The sequence below is a fragment of the Ammodytes marinus genome (genome assembly GCF_949987685.1).
Source record: "Ammodytes marinus genome assembly, chromosome: 1".
Taxonomy (NCBI): domain Eukaryota; kingdom Metazoa; phylum Chordata; class Actinopteri; order Uranoscopiformes; family Ammodytidae; genus Ammodytes; species Ammodytes marinus.
In genome coordinates, this window is record NC_137230.1 from 2,360,903 (window position 1) to 2,382,797 (window position 21,895).

The 21,895-nt window shown below is 42.9% G+C and overlaps 1 protein-coding gene across 1 annotated transcript in view; it reads left to right on the top strand.

Moving 5' to 3' along the window:
* ccdc102a (coiled-coil domain containing 102A) overlaps positions 1-21,895 on the top strand; it is a 101,627-nt gene that overhangs the window by 42,761 nt on the left and 36,971 nt on the right. Inside the window, exons 4-7 of the mRNA XM_080032763.1 lie at positions 7,390-7,598; positions 13,365-13,473; positions 17,314-17,430; positions 19,291-19,500. Coding sequence (XP_079888889.1) covers positions 7,390-7,598; positions 13,365-13,473; positions 17,314-17,430; positions 19,291-19,500 — 645 coding nt within the window. The remainder of the gene's footprint in view (positions 1-7,389; positions 7,599-13,364; positions 13,474-17,313; positions 17,431-19,290; positions 19,501-21,895) is intronic.

Sequence of the window (21,895 nt, forward strand, 5' to 3'; positions counted from 1 at the left end):
AAGATAGAACCAGTTAGATTAGAACACAGTCTGGGGGTCAGAACACAGGACCCTTAGAGCCAGCTTGTGTCTGGGGGTCAAAGCATAGGAAAATCAGAACCAGCAAGACTCAAAACACAGGGACTCAGAACACAGGAGAAGACCCAACTGGATTATAACTTCAGCCTGTCATACTCTAAAACTAGGCCTACTCTACATTCCAGCCCTGAAGGTTACAGGGAAAGATGAGAAGGTGCTCTTTCCGTGTGGTTGCCCCAGGTCGTCTTCCTGGTGTATTTCCTTGGCATGATGGCTTTTCTACAATGTGTATGACATTAAAATAAAACATATGTTATGTAATATTACATTAAAATATGTTTAAGTGTTTATGTTTAACTTAACTTGTGCCTCATGGTAGGGGAAAGTGAGACAGTGGCTCACTTTCCCCCACAGCATTTGGCTCACTTTCCCCCACCACCACAATTTGAGAAAATACTACCTCTCTTAGCATTTCAGGCTAATCTTTAGCTAATATCATCACATGGTTTGTATATGTTGGTAGTTCATCAACTTATGATAGATGTTTTTCTACGTGAATACATTTGCTTTGGCACAACAGTTGATTAAGTTGACAGCAAGACAATTTACTTTTACATGCAAAATACCTATTTTGGTGAAAAAAACATGCTTACCACATCACCATGAGGTCCTCTCTTTCAGGGCCAAGGGGAAGTGAGAGGGTCTTGAAAACATATATCTCACATGACCACAAATGTTTTCCGTTGCCTAGATACAGGGGGTGGCTCACATTACCCGATGCCTCAGATTCCCCCATTCTCCCCTGTAAATTATTTTGCATTTCATTGAGTGAAATAAGTGTTTGATCCTCTACCAACCATAAAGATTTCTGGCTCCCACAGATTAGTCCTTGTGCTTTAAAAAAGTATTCCTCAACTAGTTTCCTGTATAAAACACACCTGTCCACAGAGTCAATAAATCAAACTCCAACATCTCCATCATGGGCAAGACGAAAGAGCTGTCTAAGGACATCAGGGACAAGATTGTTAACCTGCGCAAGGCCGGAATGGGCTAGAGGCCATTGGCGAGAAGCTGGCTGTGAAAGGAGACAACTGTTGGTGCGATTATTCGAAAATGAAAGAAACACAAAATGACCATCAATCTTCCTCGGTCTGGGGCTCCATGCAAGATCTCACCTTGTGGGGTATCAATGATCATGAGAAAGGTGAGGGATCAGCCCAAATCTACACAGGAGGAGCTTTTTTATGATCCCAAAGCAGCTGGGACCACAGTCACCAAGAAAACCATTTGTAACACACTATGCCTTAATGGATTGTACCATGAAATACTGGGTGACAAGCTCTTTCTCTCAGCCAGGTCCGTAAACATGGGTCGTGAATGGGTCTTCCAGCACGTCAATGACCCTAAAAATACAGCAAAGGCAACAAAGGAGTGGCTCAAGAAGAAGCACATTAAGGTCATGGAGTGGCCTAGCCAGTCACCGGACCTTAATCCAATAGATCTGTGGAGGGAACTGAAGCTCAAGCTACAGCCTCAAAACCTTAAAGATTAGGAGAGGATCTGCAAAGAGGAGTGGTCCAAATATCCTCCTGAGGTGTGTGCAAACCTGGTCATCAACTACAAGACATGTCTGACCTCTGCACTTGCCAACAAGGGTTTCTCCACCAAGTACTAAGCAATGTTTTGATAGGGGATCACATACTTATTTCACTCAATGAAATGCAAAATAGTTTCTAACTTTTTTTTATGTGATTTTCTGGATTTTCTTTTTGATATTCTGTCCATCACTGTTAAAATAAACCTTGCATTAAAATTATAGACCATTCATTTCATTGTAAGTGAGCAAACTTACAAAATCAGTGAGGGATCAAATACTTATTTCCTCCACTGTATAATATAGTTCATGCTGCTTGGCATGAACTATTAGAAGTCAATGACGCCAAAGATGCTGGATGCAATATGAAACACCATTTAGTAAATCTGGCCTCCTTCAGTCAACACTTTTATTGGTTCCATTTAAACATCCATTGTCATAGATGAGATTTATTTGTCTCACATCTTGTGGAAAATAAGAAATGTCTCTAAGGACGGGAAACTGTTGTTGTTGTGTCCGGATAGGTACTCACACAGCAGTGGTAGCAGTGTAGCAGCATTAGCATTCACACTGACACTAGCACTCTGTTGTCCCATATGATAACACTGCTTTGACCCCCTGTGTGTTCCAACTACTCTATACATCTCCCTGTGTGTGTGTGTGTGTGTGTGTGTGTGTGTGTGTGTGTGTGTGTGTGTGTGTGTGTGTGTGTGTGTGTGTGTGTGTGTGTGTGTGTGTGTGTGTGTGTGTGTGTGTGTGTGTGTGTGTGTGTAATGCAGCAGTGGTTCCCTCTGTTTGGACTGTAACCTTATAATGAAGGTTCCTGTGTCAAAGCAGAAATGAATACATAAAGGTTGCTGTCCTTTCCTATCAGACTTCACTTGTCCAGCCCGGACATGGTGGTGACACACACACACACACACACACACACACACACACACACACACACACACACACACACACTCATACAAGTAGTGTCCTGAGTTAACCATGTTAACACGTCTGTCCCTGGAGGTAGCAGTGCTGGCCATGGTTGTATGACTGACCGGTGCTCACACACAGTAGAGGCCCGTTTCCTGTCTCCCTCTATTGTTCTTGTTCTAACACACACTGAGTGCTTCCACATGTGGCACAGTGTGGTGTGTGTGTGTGTGTGTGTTATCTGTTATACACTGGCTCCCTCTGTTGGGGATTATCTGCAACTACAGCAGCAGCATCCCAGCTCTGTGCTCCGCTCCACATACCTTTACATTAAACCACTATGCTTATGGTCCAGCCATAGATAGTATATAAAATGGATGTAGCATCCGGGCTGATCTCAGTTATTCCAACTGCATCCAATCGTCCTGGCTTATGCGCGTCACCATCTTGTCATTCTTTTACTTCGCCTCATTTCCCCTTCCGAAAAGGGCATTGATGTGACGTCGGGTGGAGGGAGATATGCCCATCTAGCTGACGTATACCTCTGAGGTGAAGTGAGGGCCAACGGGCGGGTAGCTGTCACTCAAGAGACTGAGCTCCTAATTATTCATACCCTCACAGACACACACAGGTTGGCTGTGAGCGAATTGTTTCCGAGTTTGAGGGCGAGCTCAATACGGGAAGCAAGCAACAGGAAGGGGAGGAGTTACGCTGGTAGCCGATGGAAGGGCTTATAGACGCTGGCGAAACCCGGCCAGCCAGACTACTTCCTCATTGGATGCTGGTAGAACTCGCTGTGGTTGGGGCTTGGGTCGAGCATATACACATCTGAAAAAGAATGTGACATCAGTCTGTCTTAAATGTCAGTTAAAGGGGAAATACAATATATTGAAAGACTTTAAGATTTTGTGAACACATTTGGGTATTTCTCTGTCTCTACCAGCCCGTTAAAGACAACCGTTTAGGTCAGACAGTGTTTGAATAGGCACGCTGTTCAAGTGAGCTGTGGATTGTGATGTAACTCTCTTTAGCTCATTAGCATATCATGCTTCCCATAGGTAGTCCCACCTGAGGCTCCACAGGTACCTTTGCTAAGGCAAGCAGTCAACACTCCTATGTTAATCTGGCCAATCAGAGCAGACTGGGCTGTTCACAGAGGCGGGAGCTAAAACGGATCGTATCAGACACATGGTGGAAAAGGCTCGAAATAAGGTGATGAAGAAATGCAGAATCTGAGAAAAATTATGTTTTTTGAAAATGCTTAAACCAACCACTGATCTTAAGATGACGCAAACCTCAGTGGATATATAAATATTCCGATGATATGTAAAGTACATTGGATGGTTAAATTTTTGTGTCTAAAATGCTTTACCAATGTTTTTCTACCAAAAGCCTTATCATGAAAATAAGTATCTGTCAGAATAGCCTTACAGCGTCAGTGCTGGGTTTGGGATGTGAAAGCCCTCCTCCATCTTTCTTGGTCTGCCTACTGACTCTTGCTGGATTGACCTTTGCTCTGTTGTCATTAGTTGCTGTGTGTTGTCCAGGGTCTTTGCTGTTTCACTGTGTAGTGTGTGTGCTCAGTATCGGTGCTGATCATGAGCCAGTTAACACCACTGCTGCAGGAGGATTTATTTTGGCATACGTTGCATCAGCAGCGATCATAAAGTGTAGAATGGTTTCTAGTGAGTACTGAGTGCTTCGGTAATATTTATTAAGCTTCCAAGAAATTGCTGTCAGGCGGTGCCAAAATGTCGCCTCACAGCAATATTTCAAACGACGGCAGGCCACTAGCATGGCTGTAGACTCCCAGTCTTGTTCTCCATCAAACATCAAATGCCTGATGTGATTTTCCAGCACCCCTCCATCATCATCCCTTCTTCATTTAAAAAAACAGCCACTAAATACAATGATGTCATAGGGGTCTTACACGTTATACTATTCAACCACATATAGTCACAGAATGAGATATTTATGAGGAACTCTTAAAGAAGCATGCTGTGTTATGGAGCCTGTGGGAGCCGCAGACCTAGCGTTTTACATTCTGGAAGGTCTTGTGAAGGATATAGGGTGGGGAAACATTTGGACTGTTGCAGTGCCAAAGCAGACAGATTTACTATGTGCTCTATGTTTCCAATTTAATCTCTGTTAAGGCGGTTAAATAATATGAGATGTGAAAATGTTTGGTCCCAAAGAAGCCAGCCAAGAGTGTCATGGCTCTGCTGTGGAGGCTGGTTGGCACAAACCTTAAGAGGATCTGCTAGATGGAAAAGTTTGATTCACTTGACTTCACAATCACTTGCACTTAATTCTGCTGCAGTTTACAACACCACTGTGACTACATGCTATTCATATTCACAATGACTATGCATTACTTTGGGACTGAAACTGCAACACTTTAAGTGACAGGACAGGCGTTTCAAATGAAGGCTCGTTCAATACAGCTTTTTAGATGGAGACATTTTGTGGCAAAAGGTCGATTTACTTTAATGGGATCACTGGCAGGAGCTCTGTTTGGCACCAGTGCTAATCTCTGGGGTTTTACTTTGAAATAATTCCCTCTAAAGATCATATCTATTCCAGCAGTGGAATATGGGCTAAACAGTGGACTGTATATTACATTTAAGCACAATCATGTCTCCTCCGTATCTTCTGTAACACAAGAGTTGGTAAACGTCATTCTCTACATCTCTCTTCTTCATATTCATACTTCATACTCTTCACATTATTATATTTCATTCCTGGAATCAATTTAGTAGCTCTTTTGTCATGGTCTGTCTGTGTCTTGTCTTGTTTTGGTGGTGTCCCTGTGTTTCCTGTTTTAGTTTGGTATGTCTGTCTTGTTTCTCCCCATGTCCTGTCAAGTTTCCCTCTTGTTTGATTACTGGCCCGCCCTGATGTGTTACACCTGTGTCTTGTTATGTCTAGTTTATATACCCCTTGTCATTCCTTTGTTCTTTGTCCTTGCATTATGGTTTGTCCTGTCGTTGTTGGTGAGTCTCGTCCCGTGTTTCTTGTGTACTGTGCTCTCTGTGTTTTTTTGCCTTTTTGCCTTTTTGCCTTGGGAGTTTTTGTAATTTTTTGAGCCTCGGTGTATTGAACTCGGAGATCCTATTTTGTATAAATGTGCAAAAAAAAAATAAATCGGATCATCTTAACCTGAGAAAAGGCAGAAAGAGTGTTTTATGGTCTCACTGTCTAGCCCTACAGTTTCCTTACTGTGACATCACAGTAAGGGTCAGGAATAACAGGACAGCTGGGCCAAGGGAAGACTAAGGGAATACTGAGGGAAGAAAAACCTCATTCATTATATTATAATAGTTATTTTATAATGATAGAACGCTGGTTCCGTACGGGTGAAGTATTCCTTTAATAAACTACCCTTTACTTTTAACGTTCTGCATTTGGGTCCTGCTTGCCTGCCTGCCTACCTCACCATAACATAATGCAAGGACCCGAATTGGACCCAGCAGACGCTCTTTTTTGCCGTGAGTTGGAAGACATGTTGTTTTCTATTATCATTGCCATGGACAGCTGGGAGAACATTCCCAGCAGGAAGGAGCAGGTGGCTGTGTTGCCGCGTACTTACAAAGCTGTCGCTTCTAAGCCCGAGTTGGAGGGCGCCTTACCCGAGTGGGCAGTCGATGCACAATGCTCTCCAGCTTCCGAGTTGCCCCCGGACTCCAGCAGCAAGCTCCAGCCCCAGCTTCCAGCAGCAAACAACAGCCCCCGGCTTCCAGCAACCAGCTCCAGCCCCCGGCCTCTTGCAACCAGCATGCTAGCTACCAACCCCAGCATGCTGGCTACCAGCCCCAGCATGCTAGCTACCAGCCCCAGCATGCTAGCTACCAGCCCCAGCATGCTAGCTACCAGCCCCAGCATGCTAGCTACCAGCCCCAGCATGCTAGCTACCAGCTCCAGAAGGCGCCCAAGCAACCACAAGAGCCCTGTCCAGTTCCTGAGCCCACTCCACGTTTTCTTGAGAGGATCTGCCGGGGAGGCCCACCTCGTGTCAAGGCAGAGGAATGTTTGGGGGGTTTTGACACCAACCTTCTGCTGTAGAGTCAAGTAATTCACTTTAGAGTTAAAAGTCTTAATTAATGAAATACATGTCTATATTCACTACAAATATGTTTATTTCGGTCTGAGCAAACACTGCATTAGTATTATCTATTAACAATTGACCAACAAAGTCATCGGCTACCCAGCACTGCAAGTCCATGCTGTTTTCAAACTTGCGTACACGAGCTGAGAGCTGGCGTGGGATTTTTAGCGTACCCTACGCTCACGTCCATATTGATAAATGCCGAGGTTTGCGTGGAAATGTGCGTACACCCACTTTTCTGGTCTACGCACGGTTGATAAATGAGGGCCATTGTGACTTATCTGTTGAAACTCGATCGACCTAAGAAAGCAAAACCCTTGTGATGTCATTAGGGGTTTTTCACCATGGACTTGGAGAATACAAATGTATGACGAAAGCCTGAGTTACACACTAGAGGCACGGTGGACACATGGATCTGCAAAGGGTCTAAGAAAGAAGGGCTCCAGCATTTCAATAGGTTGCTCCACACTATTTGTGAGTCCTCAAACTAACGTATGCACCGCTCAAATTTGGCGGCTCACCAAGATTTGTAGCGATGTTACCTTGATATCTAACATGGCAGTAGCATAGCGGTCTCTTTATTTCTATTCATTCGCTTTTCTAATGTGTATGATGTATTTTAATCTTGCCCCTGTAAAGCACTTTTAATGGCCTTGTGTCTGAATTGTGCTATATAAATAAACTTGCCTTGCCTTGCCTTTACCAATAAACTGCTATGGTGGTGTCATGGTCTCCTCCCTCTCTGTGTCAGGACTGTGAGGAGCTGGGCCCTGTCCTGTGTGAACCCTGGGACAGTGCTGCTCACTCAGCCAGCTCCCGCTCCTCCTCCACTCTGAGCAGACAGGAGCGCAGCAGAGCGCTGTGGGACGACATCCCCACAGTGGAGGAAGACTGCAGCAGACTCAACGCCCTGCAGCTGCGCCTGGACCAGGCCCAGAAAGTCCTGCTCAAAGAGAGAGAGTAAGCACTCACACACACACACACACACACACACACACTCACACTCACACTCACACTCACACTCACTCACTCTGTGTCCTTGAGCAAGACACTCAACCCCAAACTGCTCCAGGGGCGCTGACCCTGTGCTCTAAACCTCCTCCTAAGTATGGTAACTTGAGAGGGGAAATGTGAAAAGACACATTTCAAAGTAGCAATTGACTAATAAAGTAACTTAACTTGACATACCCGCTGTATCCCCACAGCACAATACAGTAAGTCCAACAATTGAACTCATGAACTCAGTGTTAGTATTATTATCACTGATGTATTATGAGTAAAGTAGCATTCAAATGTTGTATCACCTGGTGCTATAACCATGAACATGCTGCTATAATACAATGTTATTATGACATGACACATGACAAGAGAGGCGGGACACACTGTCTTCATCAGGCTTTGTGGTAGCAGACATTTACTGGACAGAAACAGTTTTCAAGTTGGCTGTATGAGGATTTTACGGGAAGAAAATGTTCCATGTGTTTATTTGATGGATGATCTGTGTAGTGTGAAGGCAGAAAGCTGCTAGTGAGTGACACTGGGACTTATCTGTTCAGTGAGAGAGGCGAGTGAGGGACATTTGAAAATGCTCCTAAAAACTCGATCGACCTAAGAAAGCAAAACCCTTGTGATGTCATCAGGGGTTTTTCACCATGGACTTGGAGAATACAAATGTATGACAGAAAGCCTGAGTTACACACTAGAGGCACGGTGGACACATGGATCTGCAAAGGGTCTAAGAAAGAGCTGTTGTTATTTGTAATTGGTTGTTATGGGAAATGTAGGATCCAGCATTTCAATAGGTTGCTCCACACTATCTGTGAGTCCTCAAACTAATGTACACATTGCACTAAATCGCTAGCCTGGTGCTACCAGACCATCGTACTTCATTTCATTTGTACAGAAGGTCTGGCAGTGCTGTAATTGGCAAACGTTCACTCATGGAGGCGGGTGTCTGTTAAAGTTTAAAACTGTTGGATCTGCCCAGTGCCACTCTGGATTAGCCAACCAATCGCATAACCTTTGGTCGTCACGTGTGTCATGAGCCGGCTTCTGGCAACTGCAACTGAAACTGGAGCGCGACTTCGACGTCATCGTTCTCAGCCACTCGCTCTGTTCGCTGATTGGACCGGCTGTCGAATCTCCGGCAAAACTGGGAAATGGGCTGTACACCCAGACTGACTACTGAAGGGAAAATAAAATTTGGCCGGAAGTAGGGCGGGCGGAGCCAGGCTACTAAATCGCCGGGTTACCAACATTTTGAACGCAGGACTTTTTTTCATAATTTTACACTGAATTATTTCATAGCAAGATAGCACCTTTTCAGAAATAAAATAAAACGATTGTGTTACATACTCCCAAACTACGTTCCATTGTCTTGCCTCAGGTGCTCAATGGAGGATCCCTTTATGTATACAGTACTTGCCTATACTGTATAGTTGTGCACCTCCAGTTGTGCACCTCCTGTTGTAGAAACCACCTTTATTCACTAGATATAAGAGTGGCCTGTAAATCCCAGTGTAACCTGTAACCACAGCAGACAATAGACATTTCTCCACCACTGCTTAGTCTACACACCCAGTCAATGTAATGGAACCTCTGCTGAAGGCTACACATTTTTTAATGTGAAAATGTGAAATTTTAGTTTACAGCCATGAGGAGTATGAAAACACAAACTGTCATAGGTCAAATACGGGACTTTGTACGTACAGTATCTCACAAAAGTGAGTACACCCCTCACATTTTTTCAAATATTTCATTATATCTTTTCATGGGACAACGCTGAAGAAATGACACTTTGATACAATGTAAAGTAGTCAGTGTACAGCTTATATAACAGTGTAAATCTACTGTCCCCTCAAAATAACTGAACACACAGCCATTAATGTATAAAGTGCTAGCAACAAAAGTGAGTACACCCCATAGTGAAAATTTCCAAATTGGGCCCAAAGTGTCAATATTTTGTGTGACCACTATCATTTTCCAGCACTGCTTTAACCCTCTTGAGTTCACCAGAGCTTCACAGGTTGCCACTGGAATCCTCTTCCACTCATTCATGACGACATCACAGAGCTGATGGATATTATGGCGCTTTTCCACCGCATGGTATCAGCTCGACTCGACTCGACTCAACTCGCATTTTTGGCTTTTCCACCGCAATTTCATGGTACCTGGTACCACGTAGCGGCTGCTTTTTTGGTATCGCCTCGCTCTAGGTTCCAAGCGAGCTGAGCCGATGCTAAAAGGTGACGTCGGCAGACGGCCGGCCACTGATTGGCCAGAGACTATTGTCTGGCCAATCAGTGGCCAGAGACTACCGGCTTCATTCTGTTGTTTATTCTCCCCAACTCTCCGGGACTTTTGAGTGTATTTACGCCGCGTGCAGCCTTCTCTGGCTCTCTTTCATTTGATTTGCATCACAGATCTGAATTTATTTTCCATATATTCGCTAAGCTCACCCAGTGTTGGTTGTTGGGGAAGTTACTTATCATACGAGAGGAGACATGTAGGGCAGCTAGCAGCTAGGCTAATAGTAGCCAGCTGGGACAGACATGATAGCGAGCGATTACATTACAAGCCTCGGACTGAACTGATTACCTCAATAAAATATTCAGGCTGAGACACGGCTTGCATTTGAAAACACGTATCCTGAAACAAGCACTAAACAGTCAACTTTATCATGCCCGTGTTTACGTGGATGTACGTGACGCATCCCTACAGCTGACTGTGTGGCAGAGTCACACATCGGGACAACAACCATCCCTTTTAATGGCCCGTAGCAATATTCTTCTACTTCTTTTAGCAAACAGATACAAGGGGGGGTATTTCTTAAACATTTTTCATCCGTGTTTTTGGCGGTTGGTTCAGTTAATAGTGCAACAACTGCTCGCAATTTCTGCTCTGCTACTTTGCTCCGGAGTAGGCTTTCAGCCCCTTACGACGACCCCGCCCACGTTCAGCAGGTACTATTTGCGGTGGAAAACGACCCGTGCTGCTACCAAACCAAGTTGAGTCGAGTCGAGTTGAGTCGAGTCGAGCTACATTTGCGGTGGAAAAGCGCCATTAGAGACCTTGCGCTCTTCCACCTCCTGTTTGAGGATGCCCCAAAGATGCTCAATAGGGTTTAGGTCTGGAGACATGCTTGGCCAATCCATAACCTTTACCCTCAGCTTCTTTAGCAAGGCAGTGGTCATCTTGGAGGTGTGTTTGGAGTCGTTATCATGTTTGAATACTGCCCTGCGGCCCAGTTCCCGAAGGGAGGGGATCATGCTCTGCTTCAATATATCACAGTACATGTTGGCATTCAGTGAACTGTAGTTCCCCAGTGCTGGCAGCGCTCACTTAGCCCCAGACCATGACACTCCAACCACCATGCTTGACTGTAGGCAAGACACACTTGTCTTTGTACTCCTCACCTGGTTGCCGCCCCACACTCTTAACACCATCTGAACCAAATAAGTTTATCTTGGTCTCATCAGACCACAGAACATGGTTACAGTCATCCATGTCCGTAGTCTGCTTGTCTTCAGCAAACTGTTTGTGGGGTTTCTTGTGCATCATCTTTAGAATAGGCTTACTTCTGGGACGACAGCCATGCAGACCAGTATGATGCAGTGTGCAGCATATGGTCTGAACACTGACAGGTTGACCCACCACCCCTTCAAGCTAGGGCTGGGCGATTCATTGAATTTCGATTTCGGTTACAATTTTGGCTTCCCTCGATCATGAAAACAAGATAATCGTAATAAAACGGTTATTGTGCGGCACGCCGGGTCATGTGTAGTAAATGCAGCGCACCCTTCTGTCTCCACCTGCGCTCCGCCCCGCCCCCGCCCGAACACTGTCGCTTTCAGCGATTCCAGTGCAATTGTTTATTCAGCATAAAGTTAAAACGCTCGTCCAGGATGTTACACCGAAACACAAAAGCCTTGCGCGATTGAAGCAGCGTTTCACTCGGTGAAACATGGTGTGAGTGAGACACTGTGATGGCGGTGGGTAACGGTGTCATTCACTGTGAGAACTTGCCGGTGTGAGCCGCCGTGCAGAAAAGCTCTGTGGCTTTACGGGTAAAATGATAGTCGGGGATTCCTGCACGTTAACGTTGTTGAGGGGAAAGGCTTCCGCTTTCTGATTGCATTTCTCGAGCCTGAATATATTGTGCCATGTCGGCAAACTATCTGCGCGACAAGAGCAAATATACAGTGAGACGCACCCCCTCCGTTAGTTTCAGTCTACAGACGAAAAGTTACAACCAGCACCTAAGCATGGACTTCGTTTAAATAAACCGTCTAATTTTTATGATCAGCGCTCTGATGCAAATTCTGAAGTCTGAACATTACGGTGTCAGCTGTGGTGTAGTTTTTTTTACAGCAACTCAACGTGCACTGCAAAAAAAAAAGAAGGCAATAAGTCGATCTTTTTGTAGATTCATAGCCTACCTCCTCTTATAAGTCGAAGTACAAATCAATGAATGGTTCACAATCACATCCCTAGTAAAATATTAATTTTACTCTTAGATTTGAAGGTTTTACTGATTATTTATTTTGTGTGGCTTTTTAGTTGTAGGCTATGTTTGAGGAGCCCAATTGGGAGTTTTGTTTATGTAATGTTGAAAGAATTGGCTGAATTTTCATGTTGGTGCATCCCTGCAATGAATAATCGTCTTTAATAACCGTGATTACAATATCAATCAAAATAATCGTGATTATAATTTTTGCCATAATCGAGCAGCCCTACTTCAGGCCCTTCAGCAATGCTGGCAGCACTCATACGTCTATTTTCCAAAGCCAACCTCTGGATATGACACTGAGCACGTGCATTCAACCTTCGTAAACTGGGCTGCAGGGCAGTATTTCAACGACCCCAAACATACCTCCAAGACGACCACTGCCTTGCTACAGACGCTGAGGGTAAAGGTTATGGACTGGCCAAGCATGTCTCCAGACCTAAACCCTATTGAGCATCTGTGTGGCATCCTCAAACAGGAGGTGGAGGATGCAAGGTCTCTAATATCCACCAGCTCCATGATGTCGTCAAGAATGAGTGGAAGAGGATTCCAGTGGCAATCTGTGAAGCTCTGGTGAACTCCGTGCCCAAGAGGGTTAAGGCAGTGCTGGAAAATAATGGTGGCCACACAAAATATTGACACATTGGGCCCAATTTGGACATTTTAACCTAGGGGTGTACTCACTTTTGTTGCCAGCACTTTAGACATTAATGGCTGTGTGTTCAGTTATTTTGAGGGGACAGTACATTTACACTGTTATTCAAGCTGTACACTGACTACTTTACATTGTATCAAAGTCTCATTTATTCAGTGTTGTCCCATGAAAAGATATAATGAAATATTTGAAGAAATTTGAGGGGTGTACTCACTTTTGTGAGATACTGTATGTATGAGGTACTGCTAACATATTCCCTCCTCTTGCTATGAAATGAAAACATGTGTGCTGTATGTACTGTGAATCATACACCATTCATTTTTTTAAAATAGAGACCAACACATGCAGTGCCATCTCATAGTCAATAAAAAGGGGCTTTAGATGGTGTCTGACTTCTTCCTGGGGAGTTCTGGGATAGAACATGTTTTGTATTGAACTGTGCAGGGATTCTTAATGTGAAGTTACTGTATAATGAATGAAAAATCCATTTAGAAGATATTTGCTGAGTCAGATAGTACCCCACATCAGTGTGTTTGAGAGTTAATGTGTTGTTGTCTTCCCCCAGAGACAAGCTGGCCCTGAGTAAGAGCATTGAGAGGCTGGAGGCTGAGCTCAGCCAATGGAAACTGAAATATGAAGAACTCAGCAAGACCAAGCAGGAGGCCTTCAAACAGGTGAGACGTCCATGTGGTCAAGCTGACACTCTGACAAGTTTCAACAACAGTTACTGGAGCAGTGGATTCTTCAGTTTCTGGGACACCAATATAAGACATGAATAGTGCAAAGAGGAGGACACAAGGGCTGGGCCATTCAACCTCAAATCTATTTCACCATTAATTGAAAAGTTTACCTCGATTAGGATTAATGAACCATTATTTAGTTGTTTTGCCCTCATGCTGATACTGACAGGGTTTGTACTGTAAACATGCTCAACTATTAAAGCTGGGATATTGTATCTAATTAAATAGTAAATATGTTATCTTTGTGATAAAAAAAGGAAATGTAAACTATGAACTATTTATGGTTACGTATTGAATATTTCCAACTGAAATCAAAGCGTCGCTTGAAAAGAAAATATCACATTTCAGTTTTGAAGTCAAGATCAAGTTCTCTAAAACAGTAGCAAACAAATAACTTGCATTTCTTGCAAATCAAATTAATTATTTTAAATATTGCTATTTAAACCATTTAGAAAATAACAAGAATCTTTTGTAAACAAATATTTTAAATATTTCCATGTGAAAATAAGAAAATAACTTGAAACTCTAGCAATAAACAAACGTTTTAAATATAAATGTCATGAAAAAAAAAGGAAAAATAGAAATGCTAAGGCGTCTGGACAGAAAGCCTTTTTAATGTGTTGTCAGTGTTCCACCACATGGGGGCAGTGCAGGCCTGCAGAGGAAAGAGAGACAGATAGGATTAAGACCCACCTAACAGGCTCACTGAATGACAATCACCCTGTGTTCCAAACCTATACTTCCATACTATGCTAGAGAAATATGTCGGATGTCCCAATAAATGCATGTCAAATGCAGTATGCCAAAAATACCAGGACGCCCTTAAACATCCAATAGCATTTTGCAGTATAGAAACCAGCATGCTTTAGTATGTAGTATAGTAAGAAGAAGAAGAAGAAAGCGATTTGGAATGCAGGGTCAGTTTGATTACAGTAGCAAAGGGACAAAGAAGGAGCTGGCTCAGTAGATATGAGAGCTGTGTAGATGGAGTGATGGTTGTTTGAAGATAAACTGGTAGAGGAGAGAGAGAGAGATGGAGAGAGAGATGGGAGGATAGGGGGAGGTGGTGAAGGTGGAGAGGAGGCAGAGAGACAGTGATCAGATAGGAACAAGGAGATCATGGGCTCATCCTTATCTGCTCCTTGTTGTCCCCCGGATACTGTTTGCTCCCAGAGAATGTCCATCTTTGAGGAAGGAACTCTTTTCTTACAAATCGTTAGCCTCCCAGCATAATTGCCTAAATCATATTTACTCTACTCTACTTTTACTCTACATCTACTCTATTCTACATCTACTCTACATCTACCTTACCCTACTCTATAACCCTTAAAATATGACTTAAGCAATTATGCTATTTCTCTAACGAAAAGTAGATTAGAGTATGTAGAATAGAGTAGATGTACAGTAAAAGTAGAGTAAATATGATTTAGGCAATTATGCTATGAGGCTAACAAAATGTAAAGATAACAGTAAATGCCAAGCAATTAGAAAAGTTTAAAGGATAGAGAGTTTTTGTTGCGATATTGAATGGAGACATTTTTATATTGTTTAATTTTCACAGCAAAGTATAATTTGTATCAGTCCTATGGCTTCCTCAGAGCATGGCATCAGTACCCTTTGTAATATGAAGGGGACATCCTTTCTAATCATTTCATCCTGGTAGACTTCAGTAGTCCAGCCATCTTTTCTCATAAATACTATAATACCCATATTAAGAGAGAGCTAGACAATATTATCAAGATGAACATTTAATTGGTAATGAATTAAATGTTGTTTTAATAACAAATGTATATTTTAGATTTTTTGAATTTTATAAGTAATTATTATAGATATAAAGATAAAAGCGATATAATGAAAGTATAGATTAAAATTGAAGCTGATCAAGGGGTGAGATTAAATAAATGAGTACTCTTCTCCCCCTTTTCCAGCTTGCAAAGCAAGCGTTGGACAGTTTATATTCATAATTTGTAAATATGACTGTATTATATATGTCCACCTGTTTCATAATTCTTTTATTTTACTTACCTGTTCGGAAAAAAACACTATTACAATTAAATTCCTTAACCTTAAAGTTGCACTATGCAGTTTCATGGGAGGGGGGTTTGTTTACATTCGCAAAGCCTGTAGTTCGTTTTAAATACATATTTACTCTACATGTAATTCTTAGTATTGAATAGTTATATCATCGTAAATCAAAACTAAATTATTTTGAGGAAAAAGGAACCAAACATAAGACTGGAATACTTTATATAAACCAAACTGTGGGCTCTGCTGCTGTAAACAACAACAGTGAAACAGTAACTATTCATGTGGCATTCTAGCTTCATACATTGTTCCAGGGATCCTATTTTCCTGTGTGGAAAGTTTGTTTATTCAGTTATGCGAATATATGGGAATGTGGGGTAAAGTGAGACACTTTTTACATTTGCTCCCCTCTAAGCGAGCCCAAACGATTTATCAGTCAAATGTACACATTTCCCATTAATTCAGGATGTTTAATAGCAATGAAAATTATCAGAATTTATTCAGGACGAAGGGCAGTGAAAACACGATTGTTTAAAAAAAAGTTGTCTTGTGTCTCACTTTACCCCAGCTAAGGGGTAAACTGAGACAGACCAGAGAAATCAAGGGGTTAAACTGATCCACTTGCTTTTTCCACTCTAAAATTACAGTTAGAATCCTGACAGCTAGCTTGAAAACCAAATATTCCAGAACTAATGTCGGACTAGTAACAGAATCATGGGGTTTGGTCAATTAAGCGCATTTTGTTTCTAACCACTTAATCTCGCAAAGCCAGACCAAACTACAGCAAGTAGTATGGTCTGGAAGCACGCCGTTTAGAGCCGTCTATTCGGGGGGGAACTGGGCTGGCCTGTTTTTATTTCTTTAAACCAATCACAATCATCTAGGGCGGGGCTGAGCCCGGGAAGCAGCAGCGGTGTCCATGCAAAATAGTGCCGGGGGGAAATATTTTGATGGAACGTCTGCGCTTTCAGAGGCTGTCAGAGAAATGGCTAAATCCCACCCGCAAACGCCACAAAAAAACTATTAAAGACAAAAGGAATAAACATAGTGTGTTGCTTTCACAAGACACCATACACTTTAGCCCCCGAAGAGCTCACGGGATAACTTAACAGGAATTAACTAGTCACAGTGTTATCTCTGGTAACATTATCAAAGGCGGCCCGTTGTCCTGTAAATCACCAAAGAAAAGGAACGGCGGATCTTAATCTAGCTGGTTATAAGGTCCGCTGCTCAATCCAAACCCCCACGCTTCATTTTCCAGAGTAAATGAGGGTATTTCTGCCCGGGGGAAGTTGTACAATGACGTGGGACCATGGACATATAAAGAAAGCGTGGGACAGCTAGGCTAGGCTAAACTAGGCAGCGTCCCGGACCGCCGCCTATAATGCCCGCCGCCGCTATTATTATCCCGAAGTATCGCCAAACTTTATTTCTGTCTACAGTAATGTGACTTCTCACACCCTGTGTGTGTGTGTGTGTGTGTGTGTGTGTGTGTGTGTGTGTGTGTGTGTGTGTGTGTGTGAGCGCAGCACAGACGCTGCACAGACTGTGAGCGAATTGTTTCCTAGTTTGAGGGTTCAATACGGGAACGCCAGCAACAGGAAAGGGAAGGGGTTGCGTAGGTAGCCGAAACCCCTTCCGCCAGACTACTAACCACTTGAAAGTAACTCTGATCAAATACAACATATAATTTATATTCAATCATATGCCCTTGTCTGTCTCTGTCCCCCTCTCTCTAACCTGCTATAGTTGAACCTGTTGAAGGAAATGCACCAGGATGAACTGGGCCGTATATCTGAAGACCTGGAGGATGAGCTGGGAGCCAGGAGCAGCATGGACAAGAAGCTAGCTGAACTACGAGCTGAGGTCAGCAAATATTTTTCTTATGTTATGTGAGGATCTTTAAAAAAGATTTTTACTGCAAGGTCAAATCAAAATCAAATCAAATCAGTTTTATTTGTATAGCCCAATATCACAAATAGACATTTGCCTCAGTGGGCTTTACATTCCATACAGTATGACACCCTGCCCTTACACCCTTAGCTCGGCTGAGAAAAAAATCCCAGTAAAAACCTTTATCAGGATTACAAAATTGAGAAACCTCAGGGAGAGTTGACAGAGTAAGGGATCCCTCTCCCAGGACGGACGTACTGCAATAGATGTCATAAGTAGAGAAAAATCATAAAGGAGTCAATCATTGACCAGATGTTTACATGGTGGAAGTACTAAATTAAAATATGAATAGTGAATAGTGTAGATGCAGGAGGGCTCAAGGTATTTCTACATGAATATAGTTTATGTTTATAAACTATGAATTTATAATTATCCTTATGTGAGCAATCAACATATTAAGTCGCTGGCAAAACATTATTGTAAATGCACCTCTCTGATGGCCTCTTAAAGCTGGGGTATATGATTTGGGGAGAAAATAGAGATTCGAATCCAAATACCTCAACCGCTCCGCTTGTTCTCTTTGGTCCCTCCCCTATGGTCCCTCCCTGACACGCTCTACACCAACAACGTCGGTGCCAAAGTGAATGGACAGTCCCAACAGCCAATAAGAACAGAGAATCGTTTTTATTTTTTTTTAATCAAAGCCTCGCTGTGATTGGTCAAAGTGTACCGCTCATGTTCACTTTGACCAATCAGAAATCATATACCCCAGCTTTAATGCTACTTCACATTTTCTCTACTTTATCATTATGAACCGGACTCTGACCGGTTTTCTTGCTTAACGTTATCAAAACATGTAATATTTTGCAATATTTATTTTAAAAGAATAGTGTGCTTGTTGAGACTTGTTTAATTAGCACGTTATGTTGCGCTCTATTTTTTTTCACTTATTGCCATTGTAGAACCAAATATATATGTGACCGTCACAGGCACTTCCTGGTTTCTTTCCAGTATGTATTTGAGTCTAAATCAACATAATGTGTAAAAATAACAAGTCCCAACAAGCACGCAGGAGTGTTTAGTGATGTTGTAAAGTTTATCTTTTGAACTGCTTCATTTGACTACCAGTGTTTGAGCTAAACTAACCTGGATGAGCTAAGCTAAACTGGATGATTTGTCCATTTCTATATCAAAATGAACGCACAGTTAGAGGAACAGTTTCTTGAGCCTTTTCTTGAGCCGACGAGCGAGGCAAAAAGCTGTGTTTAAGCAACTAAAAAATGAACTATTCCTTTAAGTGTATAATGATCACGAACATTCAATAGATAACCATTTCCAACCAGTCTTTTTTTTTTTTTGCTTTTTTTATGCTTTATTGATAGTGTAGAGACTGAGTTGAAATGGGGCAGAGAGGGGAGTGACATGCAGAGAACGACCGCGGGCTGGAATCGAACCCGGTTCCGCTGCTGGCCGAGGCCCATGGGGGGGACGCCCTACCAACTGAGCTAAGGGCGCCCCCTGCACCAGTCTGTTTTTAAATTAAATATTTTTATTATTTTAAATATGAAATAAAATCAAATTTGACAGTATCGGCAGATATCCAGAACCCAGATATTGGAATGGGATTGTACTGAGAAACATTGGCTGGGTGAATCTTTGACTTTCTATCACAGTGCAGCTCCACTTCAAAAGGTGTTATGAGAAGACAAGCACTTCTCTAACCTTTATATCACCACCAGGAACACCTACAATCAATTCTTGATTTCTGTGTGCTCAGCTCTCTCGGGGGGTGTGTGTGTGTGTGTGTGTGTGTGTGCGTGTGTGTGTGTTCAGATGGAGCGTCTGCAGGTGGAGAATGCAGCAGAGTGGGGTCGTAGGGAGCGTCTAGAGACAGAGAAGCTGGGTCTGGAGAGAGACAACAAGAAGCTGAAGGCCCAGACTGAAGACCTGGAGGAGCAGCTGGCCAGAAGGCGCCGGCAGGCCGCCTCAGCTCTAGACACTGACCTGAAGGCCATCCAGACTGAGATGTTTGAGAGGAACAAGGTGGGCTGGACAATGCTTTGATTTTGGCTTTAAAAAATAAAAAATCCCTGTGCTTTCAACCCTGTGAATCCTAGAAATTTCAATTTGGTTTGAGCTCACTCTGGGCACGAACCATTGGAGCTCACTAACTATGTCAGAAAATACAGAGTCACCAATCAAAACGTACTATCTGATATGGGCGGGCGTAACCGGATGACGACAGTGCTGCGTCTTTGAAGTGGTGATAATAAACAACAAAGATGGCTGGGGATTTGGCCTCGACACTTAACCATTTGGACTTAGCTTTTTCATTAGAAAAATGAACAGAAGACGACAGCACTCAACCGAATAAGGCGAAAAAATTGTATACTTTATTATTATTATTTTTTAATGAAGCCGTAGCACAAACATTTCTCCATGCCTGAATAGAGTTTATAATGTTTGTTAAGAGTCTCATGGTAGGAGGATTCCTCTGAAGCCAGCATTAAAGAAATAGCTTTTTTACTTACAACCATGAAAATCTTCAGGAGGTATGTGTCTCCTTTACTGAGACCATCAGGGAGTTCTCCAAGATATAAGCACGTAAACACAAAGTCAAATATTATGTCCAGAGTCTCCACAATGAACTCTCTCACTTCCCTCCAGAAAGGTAGAATACAAGGGCAGGAACAAACAACATGAACATACTCTGCAGAAATCCCAGCACACTCCCTCCCTTTAAAGCACATAGTATGGTATGAGGTGTCACAGAATCACGAGTTATATCATTAACAAAATGCACCAGGGCAATGTTGAACAACTAGTTAAGAAAGGGAGATAAAGTTAATCAAATATAATATGATCATTCTCTATTATATAATATATGTTTAATCATACAGTCATCAAATACCTGGATAATAATGGAAGTACTTATGACAGGACACCTGTGGCCACCAGGTGGGGTTGCTTACCCAACATGCATCTCTCTGGCAGGGTGAAGGGATACCTACTTTGTTCCATCATTTGAGGCATTAAGACATTTGAGCAGTTTGAAAATGTAGTTTGTAGACATATTTCGGTTTAGAATCCAGCCTGTGGTCGTTCACTGCATGTCATTCCCCTCTGTGCCCCATTTCATCTCTCTCTCCAAATCTGTTGTTTTATCCGGTTACTATTGTTAGGGGGCAAGTTATGAGTGTTTGGAGTTCTCCTCACCCCTTAGGGAACATCAGAGTAAGCTTCTCTGAAATGATATGATGTCATAAGGGGACTCAAACACCAATGTGCAGTGACCTGTGTGATCTGATATAGTATTCTTATATGGCCCTATCAGCAGCTGACTGGGTGCCATGGCCATGCACCAGCAACAAGGGTGGAAGTGCTCAATGTAAATCATCTTTCACACATGACAATATTCCCAGAATTTGATCTGGGTAATGTGCGGATATATGTGTTCATACACAGAAGGCTATATGAAGGAAATAGTGCTGGTGTTTTGGGCGAGGGGGCGTGCCTTGACAGGAGGCTGTCACACCAACAGCTCATCCGGACACACTCTAGATACATTCAGTCACAGTGCATGTGTGAAGGGGGCTTAAGTGGACCACACTGCCACACCTCCCATAGAGTTATATATGAAACTCTCAGGTTAATGTGAATCACACATTGGAAAGATTCTACCCAAATGAATCAGAGGGAGACACAGAAGAATTATTCAAGCCACTATGTTTGAACAGAAGAGGAAGTGAAGTCTTAGTGGTAGGAGGATGATCTAAGTCAGTCTTGTTCCCAGGGGAACAGCCTCATCCTAACTGTGGAGTTAGCACCATGCATGTAGCCACGTTAGCCTACAGATTTCACATGTTGCTACTTTGCCTTGTAACAGTAGAATTTTCCAAAAGGCAAATATTTTCTGCTGGAGTGGAGAAAGCTGATTGGTTTGACACAATCCAGTCGTGCTTTGCGGTCTGAAAAGTCTAAATATACCCAGAATTGATGCAAATTAGCCCTATTGGGGCGGCTGTGGCTAAAGCAGGTAGGACGGTCGGCCACTGGTCTGCAGGGTCGGTGGTTCGATCCCCCATCTCCCCGCCACATGTCGAAGTGTCCTTGGGCAAGACATTGAACCCCGAAATTGCTCCCGATAGTTAGCTTGCATCCTGCGTGGTAGCTGCTGCTATTGGTGTATGAATGTGTGTGTGATTGGGTGAATGTGTACAAAACAATGTAAAGCGCTCTGAGTCTGTGAAAAACCAGGGAAAAGCGCTATATAAGTGCAGTCCATTTACCAATTACCATTTTACCATTTAGAGGCAATGCACGCCATAGTCAAAGTGTATCTTTGTGAGAAGGGCCACAGTCCATTGTGTAGAGCTGCACTCCAGTTGACATCGCTCTGATGAAGTTCTCTTGTCTACATCAACCATCTCATTCTAAT